The sequence below is a fragment of the Danaus plexippus genome, chromosome 11 (assembly GCF_018135715.1).
Source record: "Danaus plexippus chromosome 11, MEX_DaPlex, whole genome shotgun sequence".
Classification (NCBI taxonomy): Eukaryota; Metazoa; Arthropoda; class Insecta; order Lepidoptera; family Nymphalidae; genus Danaus; species Danaus plexippus.
In genome coordinates this window covers 8,083,795-8,105,305 of record NC_083544.1, presented here as the reverse complement: position 1 = coordinate 8,105,305, position 21,511 = coordinate 8,083,795, and the positions used below count along the sequence as shown (strand labels likewise).

The window sequence follows — 21,511 nt, the reverse complement described above, 5'->3', positions numbered from 1 at the left end:
TACAAACCACATAAGAAAGTGAGCCAATTCTTGAGACCAATCAAGAGTAACATTCCTTTGCAACAAGCGGGTGTATACAAACTCGATTGTGACTGTGGCTTGTCATACATTGGACAGACGAAGAGGAGCATCGGTACTAGGGTTAAAGAACACATCTCGGACATCAAAAACAGGCGTGCGTCGAAGTCAGCAGTGTGTGAACACACAATGGACAAACCAGGCCACTACATTCGGTTTGATAAACCTCAAATCCTCGCTCGGGAAGACAAGTATATACCGAGATTAATTCGCGAGGCTATTGAAATTAAAAAACATCCCAATTTCAATAGAGAAGATGGCTGGAATCTTTCAAACACCTGGGACCCCGTTCTTAAAAATATAAAATCCCATGTCCGTAACCACACCGCAGGACCTCAAGACACCGTGAGCGCATTCTGCCGGCATCCAGAGCGGTACGCCAGAAAATTAAGAAATCGATGGCGGTAGATGATAAATAACAAGGACCAACTGACAGACATTCACACCTCGTCTGCCCGTGATCACGGTTGCTGCAAAGTAACCGAAACGTCGGGATTATGTAGTTTTTAAATAATAAAATCCGCGTAGTAAATCCGAACAATACTAGTTTCATTTATATCAATGAATGAAATAGTTTTGAACTTCAGGGTTTTACAGCCTTCACATTTAAAATTTTTACATGACACTAATCTAAGAAACGAAACTTCCCAGCATTCGAAGGATTCATGGATTCATTTGCAAGAGAAATCCTCAGATTTCGATCCACTTTCAGAGACCAAATAGAAATATGTTCCTGTATTAGAGACATTTAAAATCCTATTTAAGAAAGTCCATGGCGGAAAAAAGGTTATGCAATTTATAAATTTAAAATTAAAAATAGAAATAGAAATTTAAAATAGAAATTTCAATGGCTCGATCTTAAAACTTTGATGATGTCATAGACACTTTTTCCGAACAGAAAACTCGAAGAAATTTATAGTAATAAACATATTATTGAAATAAATAAATGTTTTTTTAATTATATTGTTTTTTTTTTTTATTGTAAATTTTGTTGTTCCTTCACCGAAAAGCGAACGGAAAATGAATGTGAAGTCTTCACTACGAATTGGGCTGGGCCTATGTCTAGCAGTGGGGGATATATGTATGTACCTATATATAAATAGGTTGGTGAAGGGCCTCATCAAAAGAGTTTGCCAAGAGCCCTATATGTTATAGTTACACCACTGCTTTTAAGTCAATTAACGTAAAGATTTGATTATATTAAAACGGTTTATAGTAGTTTATTATGTCTTGCACAATTCAATCATTTTAAATATATATAGTTAGGAATGAAAGCAGGTCACATAAAAATTTATACCTTTAATTTATTGGCATTAAAAAATAATAAAAAATTTATAACTTTACTTATGATTACTTATAAATAAATCTGTTGTTATTTCCAATAAGGCTCGTAACTGGTTAGTTTGTTCGTCACGTTTGCGGACAGCCCGTGTTCTATGCGCGTTCCAAGATCTGGATGAATGAGCATGAACACTTTGACCGCTCTGTCTTTAATGAACTGGGTCGCTGGTCCTAAGCTGTATAAAATATTTTCCACCAATCTATTCCTTTCCTCACTAGTCATTTCATTCACATACAATTCTCTCGATTGTATGAAATTGTTTGCCTTCTCTTCCACAATTTCGATGAGGTCGCCTTTACTTTTGTCAATATATGGTACTGGACCATGGAACGAATTAGGGAAATAGTTTGGGGTATCTTCGCCATTATCCTTCACAGGCGGCCTTCCATCTCTGTTGTAAGCAAAAACTTCGGTTCTAAACGGACAATTTACTGGGATCTTATTGAAATTTGCTCCTAGGCGGTAATACTGTGCATCCCTGTACGACAAACGGCGGGCTTCAAAAACCTTGTCAGGAGCACCGAGTATCCCCGGAACTAAATTGGCAGGAGAGAAAGCAAGCTGCTCTATTTCAGCAAAGTAATTTACTGCATTTTTATTTAATACGAGTTTCCCTATTTTTTGAAGTGGATAGTCGTCCAAAGGGAGAACAAGAGTTACATCAAATACGTTAAATCCAGCTGTTTTCACTTCATCCAGAGTCAGCACCTGAATGCTAACTGTCCAGCTTGGAAATTCACCGTTTCCTATGGCCCTATATAACTCTCTCGTGTTGTAATCCGCATCTTCTGCTCCAATTTTTCTAGCTTCTTCCGATCTTAAGTTTTTAATACCAGCGTCAGGGACAAAATGAAATCTTATAAAATGATTATCTCCGTGTTCATTAACGACTTGGAACGTATGAATACCAAATCCAGGCATGTGCTGATAACCATCTGGAATGCCACGATCCCCAAATACCAATAAAAACATATGCAAGCTCTCCGGTTGTAGTGTTAAAAAGTCCCAAAGCGTGTTAGGATCAAAGAGATTATTTGCTGGATTTTTCTTTTGTGCTCGTACGAAAGTAGGAAAAATTTGTGGATCTTTCAAAACAAACATGGGTGTATTAAAACCAACAATATCAAAGTTCCCGTCTTCAGTGTAAAATTTAACAGCAAAGCCGCGGGCATCCCTAGATGTATCACTTCCACCCCTCTCAACCACCACAGGCGAAAATCTTGCAGCCACAGGTGTTCTCTTGCCAACCTTACTGAACAATTTTGCTTTACAAATATGTGTCACATCATGTGTAACTTCAAAATAACCGAACGCTCCGCCGGCCTTCGCATGCACTATTCGTTCCGGTATTCTTTCGCGGACGAGATGTGTTATGGAGTCCATAAAGAACTCATTGAAGATTAACCTGCTGTTCAATGTATTCGTCGCTTCTTCGTACTCCACGGGCGCGCCGGCGCTCGTAGTCATTATTCCGATGGGTCCCTGTCAGGAGAGAAAACTCAAATTTTATTTGAAAACCTCAAATTCTATCCACATTTATATAATAGAAACTTACTGGTGTATTTTCTTTAAACATGACTATTTGATCCGCAGCGGGGTCTCTTTGAGTGGCGAGCGCGGCTCTTATCAATAATAATATTAACATGTCTGTTAGAGTAAAACCAATATTCAGGTTTGAACAAACTTAGTGCGGTCTAAGACGGTGTTTATAACGCTCTGAATATTGCGACCTCGTTTGAATCATCGACGATTACTCAAGTTGAGTAAAATTGATCAACGTCGAACACGTAAGACTGAGTAATGATTTGCGGAATGCAATTACTTTTCACTTACTGAAAATCAAAGATTTAAGTCAGAAAAATAAAGAGAGATTCATTGCTATTTGTCTTTATTTTGTGATATAACGTAATATTATTTTAATAAACAATCCTTTTCCATGAACTGTATTTTAATAGCATTGTCAAATTCCGAGACGATGTAAATGGTATTGGAACAAATATATAATGTTGGATATTCTTTTGTTCTACTATAAAATCAATTAAAGTAAGGATTTGACTAATATTTTCTATGATAAATAACTCCGATACGGCAAATGAATTAAGCTAAATATTGATATATATAATCTAAAATATGTAACTGATTTTCTAAAAAGAAAATTTTCAAGAAGTTCAAAAGAGCTTAATGATTTCTGAAACGTACAGACCGGTGCCTAAAAATTTAAAAGGCGTGGCGCATTCATCGTGTCTTCTGATCGTTTGAAATCTTTAACAAATCTCAATTTACTTTTATAGAGTAGGTACTGACTTGACATTGAAACGGTGACGTATTATTTTTGATTCAAAGTAATGGACAATAAATACTAATGTTTTATTTTTACTTACTCAGTCCTATTTCAACCTTCGAATTTCCTATCTCGAGAAAGTATGTTTTTACACAACTTTTACGTGCGAGTGGCTATCACCTTGAATTTAATAAAACAGAAAAATGCGCTTGTTATGAGCTAACGCTACACACAAAATGAAATCGATATATTTTATTAAAAAGTCTATTTTAACCCATGTGAAGTTAATATTATTTCCTGTGTGTGTGATATTTTATCAAAAGATATTTTTTGTTGCAATTACGATGCTCGAAATAGTATTTTCATAAATTTAATCAGTTAACATTTACTAAGTTTACTTTCTAGTTACGTTCTTGTTGACGACTGCGGTTGTTTAATAATTTAATTTATTTATGGCAATGCGATACTTCTAGTTCTACTTAATAAATATTTTTGTTAGAAGTTTTAATTACACTGCAGGTTATAGGTTAGGTTTATACATACTTATTTAATTTACATCTAATATTATGACCTGTGACTTAACTTGAATCCTTCACAATATTTTTAGTTTAGAAATATCTAGTTACCGATTAAACATTTTAATTTACATACACATAGATATAAACACAATATAAATGCTAATAAGGCCCAATAGAAATAATATGACTCCTAATATATGCATAATTAATTATAAGGAACAAGAGAGTCATTTCGAAACCTGTTAGTTTTACTAATAAGAAAACGCTTAATTATTTTGTACTTCTTACCACAAATTCTTACCATTACACTACTAACGAAGCGTTTATATTTTTTTTTTTTTTACCAAAACCGTCTTTGATATTATCATATTCAAAGACTTTAACGAAAAATTGGTAACGCTCCGTATGTAGTATAATGATTAGAACTTGTGGTAGGGATACATAACGTACAAATACAAGCGTTTGTACGTTACGTATTATAGCTTGTATATAAAATTGAATAAAAAAATGTAAAATACTGCCAATTCCCAAAGAAATTTTGTTTGAGTATTTGATTTTTTTTTAATTGTTTCTAATCTGTATTTTTAATCTTTAATTAAACCAAATGTTATTGTTGTCAGAATCTAATCTTAAATGCATCCCTTAATAAAAGTAATCATTCATCATAAAAACAAGAAGCAGAACTTTTTAATGTGAAAATCATATAATGCACAGCACCTTTCTCTTTTTACAACCATTACATCTCCTTTCAGCCCATTCAAACAGCTCTCATGAGTGACAACAATGGAAAAAAAATCGATGGCCTAGAATATAGTCCTAGTCCTAATGCTAGTAAGCCATCAGCTAAGACATGGGAGCTGTGAGATGGAGGAGGGAATGACTGATACACACGAGAAATTTAAGGTGAACTACATCTCCGGATGACCAAATTACAATTATATATCAAATAAAATAATATATGTATATTTTATATGATGTACTTATATTCTACAGGTTTTAATATACCTTACATATGTCAGAAAGTAAATTTGTTACATGGCAATATCTTACAAAACAAATCCATGTTTTCTTATTAATTATTGGATCCACCTTAGCATTTTGGCAAGTTGATAAAAAGTTCGATCAAGAAGACGTTAAGCTCAGAAAATAACTTATAAACTTTAATATAATTATAATATTTCAGATCCGAGGACTTTTAATTCTAAATTAATATCTTTTCTGCACCCAAAGTCATTTACAGTAAAATGGCATATATTTGTAATAATTACATTACTTCTTATTATTATAATGTTTTGTAAATATTATAAGTGACGTTTATTTACAATTATCTACTACAATAACATTAAGAAAAAAAAAAAAGTTTTTAATTCTAAGTCATACTTTTTTATGCTATGGCTGCATTCGCACTAAAAGTAATAGTTATACGCTTGATTATATACACCTCATGCTACTGTCTATCATGATAATGCGTACTGACAAAGCCTTTATATACTTTTATTTAAGTATTACTAAAACCTACATACTGAAATCTGTGAAATGAGTTATAAGAAGTATCCGAAAAGTCCACAGATAGTATTTACTTTTGAGATCTGTTAACTTTCAAAACTTCAAGTGTCAAAGAAAAATGTGAATATTGTCAAGATTCAACAAATTCGACATAAATAGTTAAATAATTAGTAATTTGAACTGTTTTCATATGTTGGGATCATGCTAAATCCCTAAGTAATAGTATAACATTTTATTGCGTCATACATTCTTAACTTGATTATAGTTAGTCATTATGGCAAGGTCGCCTAAAGATGATCCCAGATTTAATGACAATGCTTGGAATTTCCATACGGAAACCGGCGAGCATTGTTCACCGACAGGAATTAATGAGATAAAACAGCCAACACTATCTTCCAATGGCTCTGTAATACCCGAAAACTTATATGGAAGACCAAATTTTAATAGCGGTGTGTACATTAACAAACCATACATGCAAACTGGAGATAGTACGGCAAATAAAACTGATAACATCCCTTACAACGTTTTGCCTAACGTTAACAGAATTCCACGTCAAAATTATGGCAATGCCATTCTAAACTTGGGAAATGGTCAAGTGGTAAGAGTAATTTATGACGAAAATAATCAACAACTAATCTTTCCCATGTCCGGACAGTACGAATTGTTCAATCATAATCAAGGAATACGCGACGTGCCACTACAAGCTGCCCCACCATCCCATTTGTTTACATTAAACCAAGAGTTTACTGTGAACAATAACGTTAATGTTCAGCCACCTACTGCCACAATACAACACAGTACTTTCAATCAAGATTGTGTTAGCCAGTCTACCATACCAACATCTAACTTTTTGAAAGAAGTTCTTGGTAACTGGGAACCAAATTCTTCAGGAACATATTCTCCATTTGGACAAAATTATCCCTTGAATCATCCTGATGCCCCAACCATATTAAATAACAATCCTATAGAGTCAACACTAAATCAGATAAAACCAGAAGCTTCGCCCAAAAGAAATGAGAATGGACCATTAGCTGATACGAGTAATAAAAAAAGAATAGTAGCCGAAGTGAAGCCCATGCGACCAAGTTATTCTGAAGTAGCAAAAAACACCAAAAATGCTCAACCAGACCCAGCAAAGAAAACAAAACCACAAAACAACCCTGATAACAAAACACCCAGTAAACCAAATCCCAAACCAGAAAAACCAGTTAATACTAAACATGTGTCTGACGAAACCAAGACTAAGGCAGAAAAGAAACAGCACTCAAACGCTATATCCTCTGGAAGCGAGTCCGGTGACGTTAACAACGATGACACAGAAAAACAACAGAAAACCAACAAGCGGTCAAAAAACAAACGTAATAATATGTCACGTAAATGGTCATCCCTAGACGATATAACCAACGAAGAAGGGAACTTCAGCCAGGAGAACGAAAGTCAGTTTCTGTTTATACAAAACAACGCTGAAAAGGTTAAAAAAGATAAAAAATCTGACAGAACTAAAAATATAGACAAAGGTATTGCCGAGGATGAATTGAAGTTTGAAGAAGACGACGAGCAGTCTCAATTTGGGTTCAACGAAGGTCAACCCGATGTAACCAAGGCCAGGAAGAAGAAAGAAACTCGCAACCATCACAAGGCTTCTAAGATAATTCAGGACAAGAAAAAAACGAACCAGACTAAAATAAGAAAAAACAAGCCCGGCTACATGGGTGTAGTCCATAACTACTTGGAGCACTGGGGGGGAGCCACTTGGAAAGCATTTGTTTGGTTTATTTTCTTGCTCTCTGATATCTGCCGAATGAGTCTTCATCTGTCATTCGACTTGTGAGTATCACTTATTATTCCTTATAACTATATGCAACAAATAGAATATAACACTACATTTGTCACAGTTTCTCCTTAATTCAATGACATTTTTGTCACAACCGGCTTAGACTGACAATCTTAAAGAATATACGCGGTATAACCGAAAGTCTCAAATCATATACAAATATTAGTCATTTAAATTTATGTGCTTTACATTACAGGTGTACATCTCTCTTCAGTCAAACCTATGTTAGCTCGCAGGCTGTGTGGCGCAGCAGCAGGGACTGGCTCTCCAGGATCACTAAAAACAAATACCTCATGTACATCGACAGAAAGTTTGGACACACACAGTTTGCTTTTTGGAGAAAACTTAAATGGTTTAAAAAAGGTTACATGCACTGTACTTATTACTTGAGATGAGTTTTTTTAATATTAAACTAAAGAGTGTATTTGTTCAGCAGCTACATGTAATAGTTACCCGTTATTGCAAATAGTTGTATAATAAGTACTGTTAATTTATATCCGGTGTGTTGTATTTTGTTAGAAAGTGAAACGGACAGTAACGACACCAAGCTGAACTCCAACATCCCGCTGCCGGCCACGGGGGAAGAAGCCATGAAACGCTTACTGGCGTGTAAAGGAAAAGATCCGTACAGGTACAGTATATATTCATTTATCCTTATTATTAAAGTCCTTCTCTTGAACAACTATTAAATAAATGCCTTTGGTGTTGTGTAACTTTTCCTCCTTCAATTAGACAGGGAAAAGTCCTTATAAAATTCAACTTAATGACTTTGGCTTCAATTTACAGTGTTACAAAAATGAATTACTCACTGTTATATAGTCTTACTGTCTTGTGTTTATAAGAACTAAGATATATATTATTTTTTATATGATAAATTTACTTAAGTTACTACATAGGTTACTACTTGGTGCCTACAAGTTATCAGAAACAAAGTTCCTTCTTGATACAATTTAAGTGTAAAATATGTTATATATTAATAAAAAAATATTGCTTTTTAAATTTTTACAGCAGTTGATAAATACAGCAGTAAATACGATTTCAGTACTAAGTGCCATTCAAGATTATCATAATCCATTATTTACTATTTATATTTATCTTTAATGTTATTTGTATAAACATTCGCACATTATCTTATCTACACAACAGTAATCATTATATTTTAATCAAAGAATTGCATCTATTAATAAAACAAGTTTAAAATAATAAAAAATTCAAAACTGAACATACCTAATGATTATTTAAATTAACATTATAAACTCATTGCTAAAAAAAAAATTAAAAAAAAAACTTTTTTGAATTCAGAACACTGAAGTTTCCCTTTAATTGTAGTATCCTAGGCGTCAGCGTGTCTTGTAGCGATGAAGACATCAAGCGTTACTACCGACGGCAGGCGTTCCTCGTCCATCCCGACAAGAACCAGCAGCCTGGCGCTGAAGAGGCCTTCAAGATTTTGCAGCATGCGTTCGATCTTATCGGGGAGCCGGTGAGGATTTCGCTTCCCACAAGTTTGCTTGCAGCCTTACACGAACTAGACTCGGAGACATAGAGTCTCGTTAATAAATATTCTCATCTGATAACATCCAACACGCTAACTCAGTACACGTACAGAGCTACGTTGTCTGGACCATTCAGTGTATGAGATTAAAAATGTTACGTTATTTCATATTAAAACTAGACTGTTCTTATTCTTTAGAAGATAATTCTATTTTCTTCTATAGCTCTATTATTCGCACTAGTTTATGCCCGTGTATTCCTCCGCGTGAATTGGGCTCAGAGAAAAACATAAGTTATATTTGAATAAAAAAGATATCAATAATATATGAACAGGCAGTACCAGTCGTAATTTTCATTAAATTTTCTCTGAGGGACCTACACGATTTTTTTTAATAAAGGGTAATCTGCAAACTATAGCGATGTCTCAAGCAAAATCACTGGAAAGTTTCATCATAATAAGTAAAGTTTTCGAGCGAAACAGCGACAGACATCCACACAGCCACAGAAACTTTTACGCTATGTTTATTTTTTATTATAATTTGTATATTTATCCATCATCAGGAGCGCCGCGAGGCCTACGAGCGTCGCGCCCGCGAGTCACGACACGCTGAGGCCGCGTGGGGTGAGCTCAGTGTACTGCTGGAGCAACTGCACGACAAGATGGAGTTCGCAGCCAACACGATACGGTATAGGATACGAGCGCACACACACGAACACAGAGAGTGATAGAGACGCTCAGACAAACGTGCGTGCACATGCACACGTACACGCACGTAGGACACGTAAACACGCACCTCTAGAGAGTAAATTGCCCTAACATTGCCTTTCACCGTTTCTACAGCTGTACGAACTGCGGTCGTCGTCACAAGCGAGTGATGACGTCACGGCCGTGCTACGCCGCGCGGTACTGTGGACAGTGCAAGATAAGACACTCCGCCAAGGAGGTAGACTATAAAAATAACTTACCTACATCTTGTAATATAAAAGAAATATTGTGGTTTTTGCTGTGTATGTATATAGAACATTTTTTATAGAAAACGTGAGATTTTGTACATTTTGTGTGTCATATACAGGGTGATATATGGGCGGAGTCCAGTATGCTCGGTCTGCTGGTGATGTACTACGCGTGTATGGACGGAGCCGTCTACCAGATCACACAGTGGGGCAGTTGTCAGGTGATAAAACAATCAACAATCATATGCAATGGACGCATAGTCGAAAAATATATATATCGCTGAAACATGTCTGTTACGATTCATTTTATATATCATATCAGTTAAATACATAAGAACTGTTGATGTTATTCAGAAACGGAACCTGAGACAGCTGCGTCCCGACTGCCACGTGGTGCAGTACAGGATCGTGCTCGGGAACAAAGCGACGGCCGACCCACAGAAAACCACCACCGGGTACATACATACACAAACATACACCATGTACCTACCAAGCACCATAAACAATACATATGAGAACCAAAACTTGGCACTCATTTCATCACTCCCACCATAGACAACCTGACTAGCTATATATCATTACAATTTCTATCTTTTCATAAAAAAAAAATTAAAAAGTCATACATTTTCATATTTAATTGCAGACACGATCCAAATCTCGAAGAATTCCTGAACAATCTGTACAGTAAATCTGGTGTGACACCGAACACTACCGGCTGTAAGCCGACGACCGAATCAGCGGACGCAAAGAAACGACGCAATAAAAAACCTAAAGCCTGAATAATAATTAAAAATAAAACTGCCTCAAAAAAAAACCTAACGTCAAATAACTTTTGAAAATGGAACATTTTTGCAAACGCGCGTTGCTCCGTCGTAATAGTCTGTGAAAACATGCCTTCATATTATATAAAACAAACAATATATTTAATACAGAAAATTATAATATACATAGTGTTTTAGATACGGTCGCTACAGTAAGGGGCGGTCGGGATATGGATGACAGATGAGTGATATTATACCTCAAAAAGATTGAACTATGTTTATTATCCTCATACAAAAACCTACTTTACACATTGATACATTAAGGTTGAATTTTAATACAAGCGTAATTAATATAGGTCTTTCTTTTTGAGTGGTAGTTATGGTTACACTACTTTAATACAAGCGTTTTTATTTCGATGATTCTTTTATCAAATGCATAGAGGTGTTTCGAGTGCATATAACGCGTTGAGTTCTCATATTAATGTTTCAATATATCGATAATTATTTCGGTTACAACATATCGTATTTTTTTCTTGTATAAAGTTTGAAAGCACCTACAAAATGTTTCCAAAAAACATTCGCTTTTGAAAGAAAATTTTATTATAAATTTTAATATTGAATTTTATATCAAGAACATAAAATTTTGTGGCTTGAACGCTTCCCAGTTACTTAATATATATCACAGCCACCCAAGCCTAAAATATTAACTTATATTTTATATAAACACATCAGATGCGTATATTTGTACCTTATATTATATTATCTGTAACTAAGTCATTTAAAGAATAGCTTGAATCAGAGTCATTCTAGTGTCGAGTGCCGATTATTTTCTCATAGTATATTTACTGTAAGTTGGTAGCTTTAACGAAATGCTAAATGTTCCGTTTGAGATCTAAAGATTATATTTTGATGGTGCATGTACTCTGAACCTTGTTTCTATAAACACAAAGAGCAAATTTTATTGTACCGACTTGCACGTAGATTTGGCCAACCCTACTGCCTGTACAAGAGATTACTATTGTTAGGATATACCTAATGTTCACTGCGTAGGATTATGCGCTTCGTGTCAGTAAATATGTGGAAATTATATTGTTTTTATTTATAACACCTTCATAACTTTCACTAAACACTTCTCTGTGAACTATTGCATATGCCACCTTACTAACTCTGGAATGGCCCCGAAGACTTAGTAGATCAAAGCGAATGTGCATTACTATTTTATATTTCATTGCAGACTAGCTCCTTATGGTTCCAATGAAACTATGTAACAGACACTGCACGCTGATAAAACTAGACCAAAAAAAAGACACGATATCACAAAAATTCTCACTTGGCAGAAAACTATTAAGATTGATCAGAACACTATTCAATAAAATGCGAAAAGTCCTCAACGACCGGAAACCTGGACAGAAATTTACTCTGATCAGATCTGGTCCAAGATCAGATCGTTCGTGACATGCTCCATAACGGTTAGTTACATCAAAATAACATAAGCTCAGAAAAAAAATACCAGACCGTCTGAGAAATGAGGGTAGACACTGTTTGGAGCCACCGATTCGTTTATGTATTCCTCTTGAACTGCTAGTAATATATTTACCTTGAGGATTTTTCATGTTTCATTTGTAACAGAGTTTTGAACAATCCAACCAGTTGTCAGCTGAGTGTGAATTTTTTTATCGAAAATAAATTTGGGCAACTTTATGTTCCTGTTTTCTTGTGATCGTGTTAAGATGAGGAAATGTAATTTATGTGTTTTGATATATATATTATTTTGATATGGTCATAATTTAGGAACTAGAGGTTCCTATTCCCTCTTTTATAAGACCTTATGGTCAGTTACCCTCAATTTCTTATCAGTATAAAAATACTATGAGGAGGCTTATTATGGCAAGAAATATAGAAAAGTAACAATAAAACAGTAGCACTATACTTATAACATTTATTCCATAAGATCTTCATTTCTATCAGTAACGATACAGTCCTCGTAGGTCCATTTGGGGAACATTCTCTTGTAGAGGTTAAGGAGTACCGTGTCCTGTGACTTGAGTTGTCCGTCGAACACACACTTCATGTGACCATGGGTTCCTGGGGGTGAAACATTACATAGCCGTCTATATTGTTGACAAAAAATCTGATATGTCTTTGGGAGTCGATCAGCCAGTTCTTAATTATAATTATATGCTTTTTTTTATTATTTTATATTTAGATCATTCATAATTCTCTCGTGAATATCAAAACATATTTTCATATTCCGTAACGAAGCTTTCTAGTGATATTTTATCACGTACGACTGTTATTATATTTGTGTTTACTTTAAAATAAAAAACAAATAATAGCAGGCTGTTAAGTGAAACGGCACGTTACCTAATGGTTCCTTAATGTGTCCGGTTCTGCCGTATTTAGTTCTTAATTTGCAGGGTTTGAAGTAAATGACGTCATCTCTATTAAAGAACATAAACCTTATGACTGCTGACTTCTTGTTAACCTGCGGCGAAAATAGAAATATAATGACTACAACAAAAAAGACGAAACTTCTCAGCATGCCATGGATACACCGTGCGGTTGCCGAGTCCAACGCGTTGCAGGGGGGGAGCTGCAACAGTGCCTGGGACTTGCGACCCAGGTGTAGGTTTAAGGGGCCCCTAACTAACGCGCGTTAAACGCCTCACTTCCACCGTCCAAGCTCCACTCTCTATCTTAACAAATTTGAAACGAACCTACTAGGGCTGCCTTCGAAGTACGTTGCAAGAATTAACTGATGTTAATTCTGGACAGGCCCTAGTCTTTAAGTAGGTTGTGGAGAGATCTAGCCATTATACCTCTCGCTTCAACTTCTACCGCGTACAAATTTAAGACGAACCTATTCTTAGTGAGTTTGTAATATTTATTGACCTTGATGGCATTGTTTTTGGGTGTGTGGGTCTCCCAAGGAACCGTGAGCTCTTTTAACATATCGCGGTTTAAAATTCGCGAATATAGAATTATGTCTGGTCTGGACGCCGACGCAGAAATATCATATAAGATTTTATATTGTCTTCATACATTAAAAGAAGACTAAATTTGTAGCACTTAAAGTGATTAAAATACTGACAGTGTGATAGTTCTTTGAAGATTAAAAAATGTTCCGTTTCACTTTATCTCTATGTGTAAAACAAAACACTCATTACCTTGTAAGGATGACCAGAGAGCACTATCCTCTTAATAACCAGTCTGTCTGGATTACAGGACAGCAGCACTCCAGATGCCACCAGCTGCAACTTTGTGTTCTTCTTTTCCTATTACATATTAAATAATAATTAAAACTTATACATTATATCTAAATTATATAAAATGTTACAATAATCATACCTTGAAACACAAAACTGTTGATGGACTAAACTGAATAGGGGCGAAAAATGTAGCGACACACGTCGAACCTGGTTGGAAGAATCTCTCGTACTGGAAAAATATGAAAGATAATCAACTCCCACACCCAACAGATAATATATAGTAATTTAAACTGTCTGACTCACCTTGTGTTTGGACCCGTTCGTGTGTTGGCTAAATATTGGATTGACAATGAATCTCCTGTATCCGACTTGAAAGATGAGCCTCTCTTTGCTTTTAATAGGATCCTCGCTGACACCGGTGCGCTTCAGAACAACATTCATTAATGACATCTTATGTTCATGCGGCAGCAGGCCAAATACTGATAGCGGAGTGTTGCCATTGGATTCGTGGAATGCCTTCCATAAATCTTGCCTAACACCTTTCACATGAATTGTTATGTAGAATCCATACTGAAAAAAAATGTGTTTAAAATATTATATCCTTAACAACTATACATCTAAAAAATTAAAAATCTCTCTGATAACAATTACCATATTTTCAAGGCTATCTTCAAGTTCTTTAAATACCCTTCTTCTTGTCCTGTCATAGTTTTCAAATTGGAAGATCCTAGCATAATCCTGTGGAAGATTTTCCTTAGGGTCCCATGGAGACGTCCTAAATGATTCAAGACCTCTATATCTGACAAATCTCTCCTTTGCGGGTACATCTTGTGGAGTATCTACTTCATCTGGAAATTGTTGATCTTCCTTAGCCGCTGCCAACTTTTTCAACATCTCATGCTCTTCATGGGCATCAATAGTTGCATCATACCTTTCATCCGTGGGTCCTACTTCTGATTCCATGACAGATTCAAAGTCATTGATCTCCTCATTAACTTCTTTGTCAGACTCATCTTCCTCGCATGACATAAATTGATCATTTTCATTATCATCATCATCATCATCTTCATCACTGGCTTCTTCAGAGTTATCACCTTCAGCATCCGACTCCACAATCCAAGCTGCTTGATAGTCTGACCAACCTTTGGGAACTTTCTTAATTTTCTTCTTAGTCTCCATATTTGATTCCATAATTTCTTCTTCAGTCGGCCAAGTTTGTTCAGCATCCATGTGATCGGGTATATTTTCTCTTTCTAAAGATTCTTGTTTGTCAGGATTGGCAACTTGCAGTATTGACACTTTGTTGTTTTCCGCATCCATCATATCTTGTTTTGCATGTTCTTTGCCTGTTTGTAAAGGATGGGGATCGTCTAAGCAATCAATTCTTGACATTTGATAATCACCTAGACCAGTAATGTGAATGAGTCCATTAACATTTAAGGGCATGCCTCTGAGATAACCACTGATTTTTAAAGTACCATGATCCCCTTCAGTATCTGGCACATACTCAACTTCCTCCGCGAGAAGATATGGCCTCTTTTCCCTGTGATGCAATATATTCCGTTTTTGGTTACCGATTCTACGCAAGAGGTTTAATCCATCAGAACTCTTATCCAGCTGCATAACTTTCTCTTCCGGCAACCATTTAGAAATGAGTTTTTGTACATTTTGCTTTTCGTTCGTTCTTTTTTTAGGATGGACACCCTCAATATCCATAGCTGCCACCACAGGTGTAGGCATTCCCTGGGCCATGGACAATGCTAAAGCTTTCTCACCCCATTCATCAACTGGCTCCTCCAGAGCTGAACTCACAAACAAAACTGTATCAGATATCTTGAGTGCATCTAGCAGTGCAAAGTCATTGCCAACCTCAGGACAAACAAATGAAAATCTCTGTTTAAAATGTGGTAGCCTGGGAAAAAAAATTCTAACTTTATTATATTAAAAAAAATTATATATTAAAGTAATATTTTAAAAAATAAGTTAAACGAGTGAAAATAATGAAAATAATACCGGATATGTAAGACTCCACTCTCACTTTGACTAACAATAGCACCCTCAGAACAAGTCTTCAGTATAACCAGCGCTGACTGAACATCGAGCTGGGCATTAAGCGGCACCACACACACAAGAAACGGAGGATTGCGATTACCGCCGAGTGCGCGTTTCTTTGACAAAACTTCTTCACGTTTGTTTTTACGAATCTGTAGGGCTTGATGACGGCGCTCCTCTTTCTTAAGGATGTGCCGGTTTCGACGCACAAATTCCTTTACATTTACTTTACCTATGACAACAATACTATAAATATCGAAGATATATTTTTTCATAAGATATTTTTAATCATAACCTTACCCTTCACAGCGGCCGAAATTCCCCGTTTTGATCTATGTCGAGACTTATGAGCCTTGTTACTTTGTTTAAGATTTCCTGATCGATGAGCCTGCTGCATCTTGTTACATAAATACCTTTAGGTGATTGAAATTGCTAATAAAATTGTTTATCCGAAATAAGTAATAACTAATAACAACAATTTCACATGGCTTTTGACTTTTGACATGCTGTCACTAAGAATATATTTTTAATTTTTATGACACTTACAGTATGTTGTATGTTTAGAAACAGTGTTTTATACAAGGTGCATAGTCCATGTGAACATAATATAAAAAGCATAATAAAATAAACTTCATTTTAATTACAAATATGGTTAGAAAAATATATAACTAAAAAGATTTGGCATTCTTGTAGAAATATTTGAACAGTGTAGGACTTGTGAAATAAGTCAAAAATATTTCATTTTTAATGTTTGGCAGTATATTTAAATATTTATTGTCATGTTTTTTTATTTATTCATGGAATTTAATTATATTTTTTATATAAAATTGTAGCAACATTTCTCACGCCAACATCACAGGTCACGTGATATGACGTTGTGGACGTGTCATTTGTGAATAGCTCGTTGGTGGCGTTGCGCAGGTTCATTTTTGTAAAAGTCTAGTTGGAGTCTTATTATTGAACAAAAGTTGAATGGTTCCTTTTGAACTGAGCAGTTAATATTTTAGTTAGGATATTTAAATCACAGTAAATCAAAATGGGAAGTGAGTATTCATCGTTTTTCTTGATAATTTGTTAGTTATACATATGTAGAGGACACGTATAAAATGATTCGTTGTGACAAAAAAGAATGTGTAGAATGAAAGATATTGTGTTAAACGTGTAAATAAATCGACTTAATTTACTTTCAGTCAAATTCCTGGAAGTTATAAAACCGTTTTGCAGTATACTGCCAGAAATAGCGAAACCGGAGAGAAAGGTAAGTCATAGCTATAATCCCCTGAATTTACTATAAGAATTATAATTTTCATTACATATAACAGTAATTATAACAATAAGTGAAGTAACAGTTTAATAAATATAACACCAACTTTTAATGCAAGTGAAAGTTCTAACCTATTTTCCGTATGTATGTATGTATAACTGTTAATTTGTCACAAATACTTAAGGCTTTGTCGTCTTCTTCCTAATAGTAATTTCCTTTTCAGATCCAATTCAGAGAAAAAGTATTATGGACAGCAATTACACTATTCATTTTCTTAGTATGCTGCCAGGTAAATGATATTTTTATATAATCTGATTTTACTTTTACTTATTAGAAAGTTCCATATGACCAAAATCATTTGATCATCACTTCTTTGATATAACAATCACAAATTCTATGTAAGAAGAATGAGCAGATATTAATGCTGAATAATTTTCATGGAGTATCATTTTGTGAAGTAAAGGCATACAATGGAAAAGGTGTAATAAGTATACACAATTAACATTTAATTCCAGATTCCATTATTTGGTATAATGTCGTCAGACAGTGCGGATCCCTTCTATTGGATCCGTGTGATCTTGGCATCGAATCGAGGAACACTTATGGAGCTTGGTATTTCCCCCATCGTCACATCAGGACTGATCATGCAACTGCTAGCTGGAGCTAAGATTATAGAAGTCGGTGACACTCCCAAAGATAGGGCCTTGTTTAATGGGGCGCAGAAACGTAAGTAAAAAAATTACAATACATTGAAAAAGTTTTCATGGAAGTTTTGTCTGAATTAACCAGTTATATGGCTGTCTGCCAATAGCTTTATGCTATACAAATGTAGGCAATCTGCCAAAATAAAAAAAAAATAAAAACAAAATTTTCATACATGCTAATCAAATGCTACAGATACATAAAATGTAAAATGACTTTTTCGGTACTTAGGTAACAGAAACAATAGGTGAATGCAGAAAAGCTGTTGAAAATATGCCTTTAAAAAAAAATCTAACTCAAATTGTTGCATTTTTTATGTTTTAAATCTTATATATATAAAAATTCCAATAATATTGTATTAATAATGGTTGGAAATGTGGTTTTATTTATTTTATTTTTTCTCGCACAGTATTCGGCATGGTGATAACAGTGGGACAGGCCATAGTGTATGTCATGACAGGAATGTACGGTGAACCTAGTGAGATTGGTGCCGGAGTCTGTCTGCTCATCATCATACAGTTGTTTGTGGCCGGACTTATTGTACTGCTGCTCGATGAATTACTTCAGAAAGGTATTTCCTTTTATGGCAAATTAAGATTAAAATCAAAATAAAAACATTTAGTCTTGAACAAAAATAAATTTCGTTGTATAATGAGATCTAAGAATTCGCTAGTATTCATTTGAATGGAACTAATATTTTTCGAATCACTACGCGCATTCACATCACGGTTGCTGCAAAACAACTGAAACTTCGGGAGTAGGCAGATTTTAAAATAATAAAACCCGCGAAGTAAACCGAAAAATATTAGTTTCATTTAAATATCTTTGAAACCTTGATTTTCCTGATGTGATTTATATTTGATATGAATTATGAGATTTCATTCTGTTCATAGAACTTTGTTATAAGTTATGCTTTTTAAAAAAATATACATAAATAACTCAAGAATAAATTATAATATTATATTTTTTTATATATAGGTTATGGTCTTGGCTCCGGTATTTCCCTCTTCATTGCCACCAACATTTGTGAAACAATCGTATGGAAGGCTTTCTCACCGGCTACCGTCAACACTGGTAAGTTTATATGTCTTCATATATAATTGTATTAAGACATCAGTACTAACAGTTTATGAACTTAATGAGTCCGATGTATAATGACAGAAATAATATTAGCTTTATTGAAATGCTATATGAAATATAAAGCATGAATTTTAATAGACAAAGTATGAGTAGCCATGAGTCAAATAAGCCTATATATAGATAGATCTTAATAATGAATTCATCACCAGGTCGCGGTACAGAGTTTGAAGGCGCAGTGATAGCATTATTCCACTTGCTGGCTACTAGACCCGATAAAGTCCGAGCACTTAGAGAAGCCTTCTACCGTCAGAATCTACCCAATTTGATGAACCTCCTAGCGACAGTCCTAGTGTTTGCTATCGTGATATACTTCCAGGTATGATATCATGAACATTAATATATAATAAAATCACTGTCCAAGAAACACTTTTGCTTGATTAATATCTTTGATAAGCAGTTTATTAATAGACCTTTCTTAATTGCCTCATTTTGTCCTTAATTATAGGATTTATAGCAACATTTATGAAAGGTCTCTGTACATAAATTTTATTATGTTAAATAAAGTAACGAATAATTAAAAAAAAATATATTAATTGCGAATGTTTTATATATATATATTTTAAATTAGCAGAAAACAGTACATTACTGGGACATTTCCATTCAAGAAAGTAGACATAATTCTTGGAAAGCAAATATGAATTAACAATTTTTATAGATATTTTTCTAACTCTTTATACTGTTATACCCAGGGCTTCAGGGTGGATCTCCCCATCAAGTCGGCTCGTTACCGCGGCCAGCACTCTTCGTACCCCATCAAACTGTTCTACACCTCAAACATTCCAATCATTCTTCAATCCGCCCTCGTCTCCAATCTGTATGTTATCTCTCAGGTAAGGAATTACTATATTATTGTTTCATACACAAATTAAATGTAATATAATTTTATCTTTATAGCGTGAAAGCTCTTTTTATGTTATATTTTTGTACAACTGGAAATAAGTTTTACTTCCATGAAAGTTGATTGATGAAAAATAAAAAATAATCAGTCTAACATTATAAAACATATATAAATATGGACGATTTCTATATCATCATACGAATGTTCCAGATGTTAGCTGTGAAGTTCAGCGGCAACTTCCTGGTGAACTTACTTGGTGTGTGGGCAGACGTGGGCGGTGGTGGCCCCGCCCGCGCCTATCCCGTGGGCGGTCTGTGCTACTACTTCAGCCCCCCGGAGTCGCTCGCCCACATCGCTCACGACCCGCTTCACGCCGTCATGTACATCATCTTCATGTTGGGCTCCTGCGCATTCTTCTCAAAGACATGGATCGATGTTTCTGGATCATCGGCTAAGGATGTACGTTTGGATTTTTTATTTTTCTAATAATCTTACAAAATTTCGTTTTATTTCACAGCCGTCCTAGAACCGAAATAGTTATTTGCCTACCGTCCAAATTGTTTTATGAAAAACACTTAAGTAAGACTATTTATGGTATGAGTTGATTAAAAAATGAATTATTTTAATCATGATCAGTTTACATCCTTATTAAATTCTTCATCAAATTCAATGTATAATATATGGTAAAATCCTTTGTATTATCTTTTTGTATAAAACAGCCCTGACACATACATTCTGGATGCCGATTGAAATTTAATTATTATGAATGTGTCCGACAGGTGGCGAAACAACTTAAAGAACAACAGATGGTGATGAGGGGTCACAGAGACAACTCTATGATCCATGAGCTGAACCGTTACATACCCACCGCGGCTGCCTTCGGCGGACTCTGTATCGGAGCCCTGTCGGTGTTGGCCGACTTCCTCGGAGCTATAGGATCTGGTACGGGTATACTCTTGGCTGTGACCATCATATACCAGTACTTTGAGATATTTGTTAAGGAGCAAGCCGAGATGGGTGGCATGAGCACCCTACTATTTTAAGACTGTGTGTGTGGGTTATGTGCTATTTATATGAACTTTATAATAAATAATTTACAAGTACATATTCTTTCTTTACCGTTTCACTCCTGTTAGTGTTGCACGGCAATATATAGTTTAATTCATTGATTCTTATCTCTATTGTTGTTGTATGAACAAGACTTGAAATGCTCTCCCGTTACAACTAAGTTATTATGTTTCCTACTTTTTTTATAAGTTCTATCGAGATAACTTGCAGATGTAATGTTTTATTTCTTGTAAAACCTACTGTCGTGTTAGGTAAGATATTTTTAGACATTTTAAATGTAAACAGTCTAGGATCTGTTTTTTTTTTATCCAATGTAAAATTTACAGTAGTGTAATTTCGAAAATCTAGATGGTCTGTGCACTAAAAGCTGTTATTTTTATTATAATAATTTTGTTGTATTTTTTGTGATAGATTATAATAATTAGTAGAACCACTCGAAATGTCAGTAAATTAAAAATAGAAACAAAAAT

At 34.9% G+C, this 21,511-nt stretch overlaps 4 protein-coding genes across 4 annotated transcripts; 2 read left to right on the top strand and 2 right to left on the bottom strand.

Moving 5' to 3' along the window:
* Positions 1-1,392: 1,392 nt before the first annotated feature.
* Positions 1,393-4,114, bottom strand: LOC116765808 (catalase-like). Its single transcript, XM_032655401.2, has 3 exons — positions 3,802-4,114; positions 2,976-3,252; positions 1,393-2,902 (listed from the first exon to the last, which is right to left on the bottom strand). Exons 2-3 carry the CDS (start codon positions 3,063-3,065, stop codon positions 1,451-1,453), a joined length of 1,542 nt encoding a protein of 513 aa, XP_032511292.2. The 5' UTR covers positions 3,066-3,252; positions 3,802-4,114; the 3' UTR covers positions 1,393-1,450.
* A 1,709-nt stretch (positions 4,115-5,823) lies between these two features.
* LOC116765603 (dnaJ homolog dnj-5) lies at positions 5,824-11,855 on the top strand. Its single transcript, XM_032655132.2, has 9 exons — positions 5,824-7,552; positions 7,756-7,922; positions 8,079-8,190; positions 8,889-9,042; positions 9,615-9,739; positions 9,895-9,997; positions 10,127-10,228; positions 10,362-10,462; positions 10,651-11,855. Exons 1-9 carry the CDS (start codon positions 6,000-6,002, stop codon positions 10,784-10,786), a joined length of 2,553 nt encoding a protein of 850 aa, XP_032511023.2. The 5' UTR covers positions 5,824-5,999; the 3' UTR covers positions 10,787-11,855.
* An 838-nt stretch (positions 11,856-12,693) lies between these two features.
* On the bottom strand, positions 12,694-16,539 carry LOC116765661 (pre-rRNA-processing protein TSR1 homolog). The gene is made up of 8 exons (XM_032655226.2): positions 16,330-16,539; positions 15,991-16,261; positions 14,629-15,889; positions 14,281-14,547; positions 14,117-14,206; positions 13,936-14,043; positions 13,133-13,253; positions 12,694-12,853 (listed from the first exon to the last, which is right to left on the bottom strand). Exons 1-8 carry the CDS (start codon positions 16,424-16,426, stop codon positions 12,708-12,710), a joined length of 2,361 nt encoding a protein of 786 aa, XP_032511117.2. The 5' UTR covers positions 16,427-16,539; the 3' UTR covers positions 12,694-12,707.
* A 371-nt stretch (positions 16,540-16,910) lies between these two features.
* On the top strand, positions 16,911-21,076 carry LOC116765807 (protein transport protein Sec61 subunit alpha). The gene is made up of 10 exons (XM_061522120.1): positions 16,911-17,072; positions 17,220-17,287; positions 17,517-17,582; positions 17,809-18,019; positions 18,405-18,566; positions 18,974-19,069; positions 19,285-19,451; positions 19,825-19,965; positions 20,184-20,432; positions 20,753-21,076. Exons 1-10 carry the CDS (start codon positions 17,066-17,068, stop codon positions 21,014-21,016), a joined length of 1,431 nt encoding a protein of 476 aa, XP_061378104.1. The 5' UTR covers positions 16,911-17,065; the 3' UTR covers positions 21,017-21,076.
* Positions 21,077-21,511: the final 435 nt, after the last annotated feature.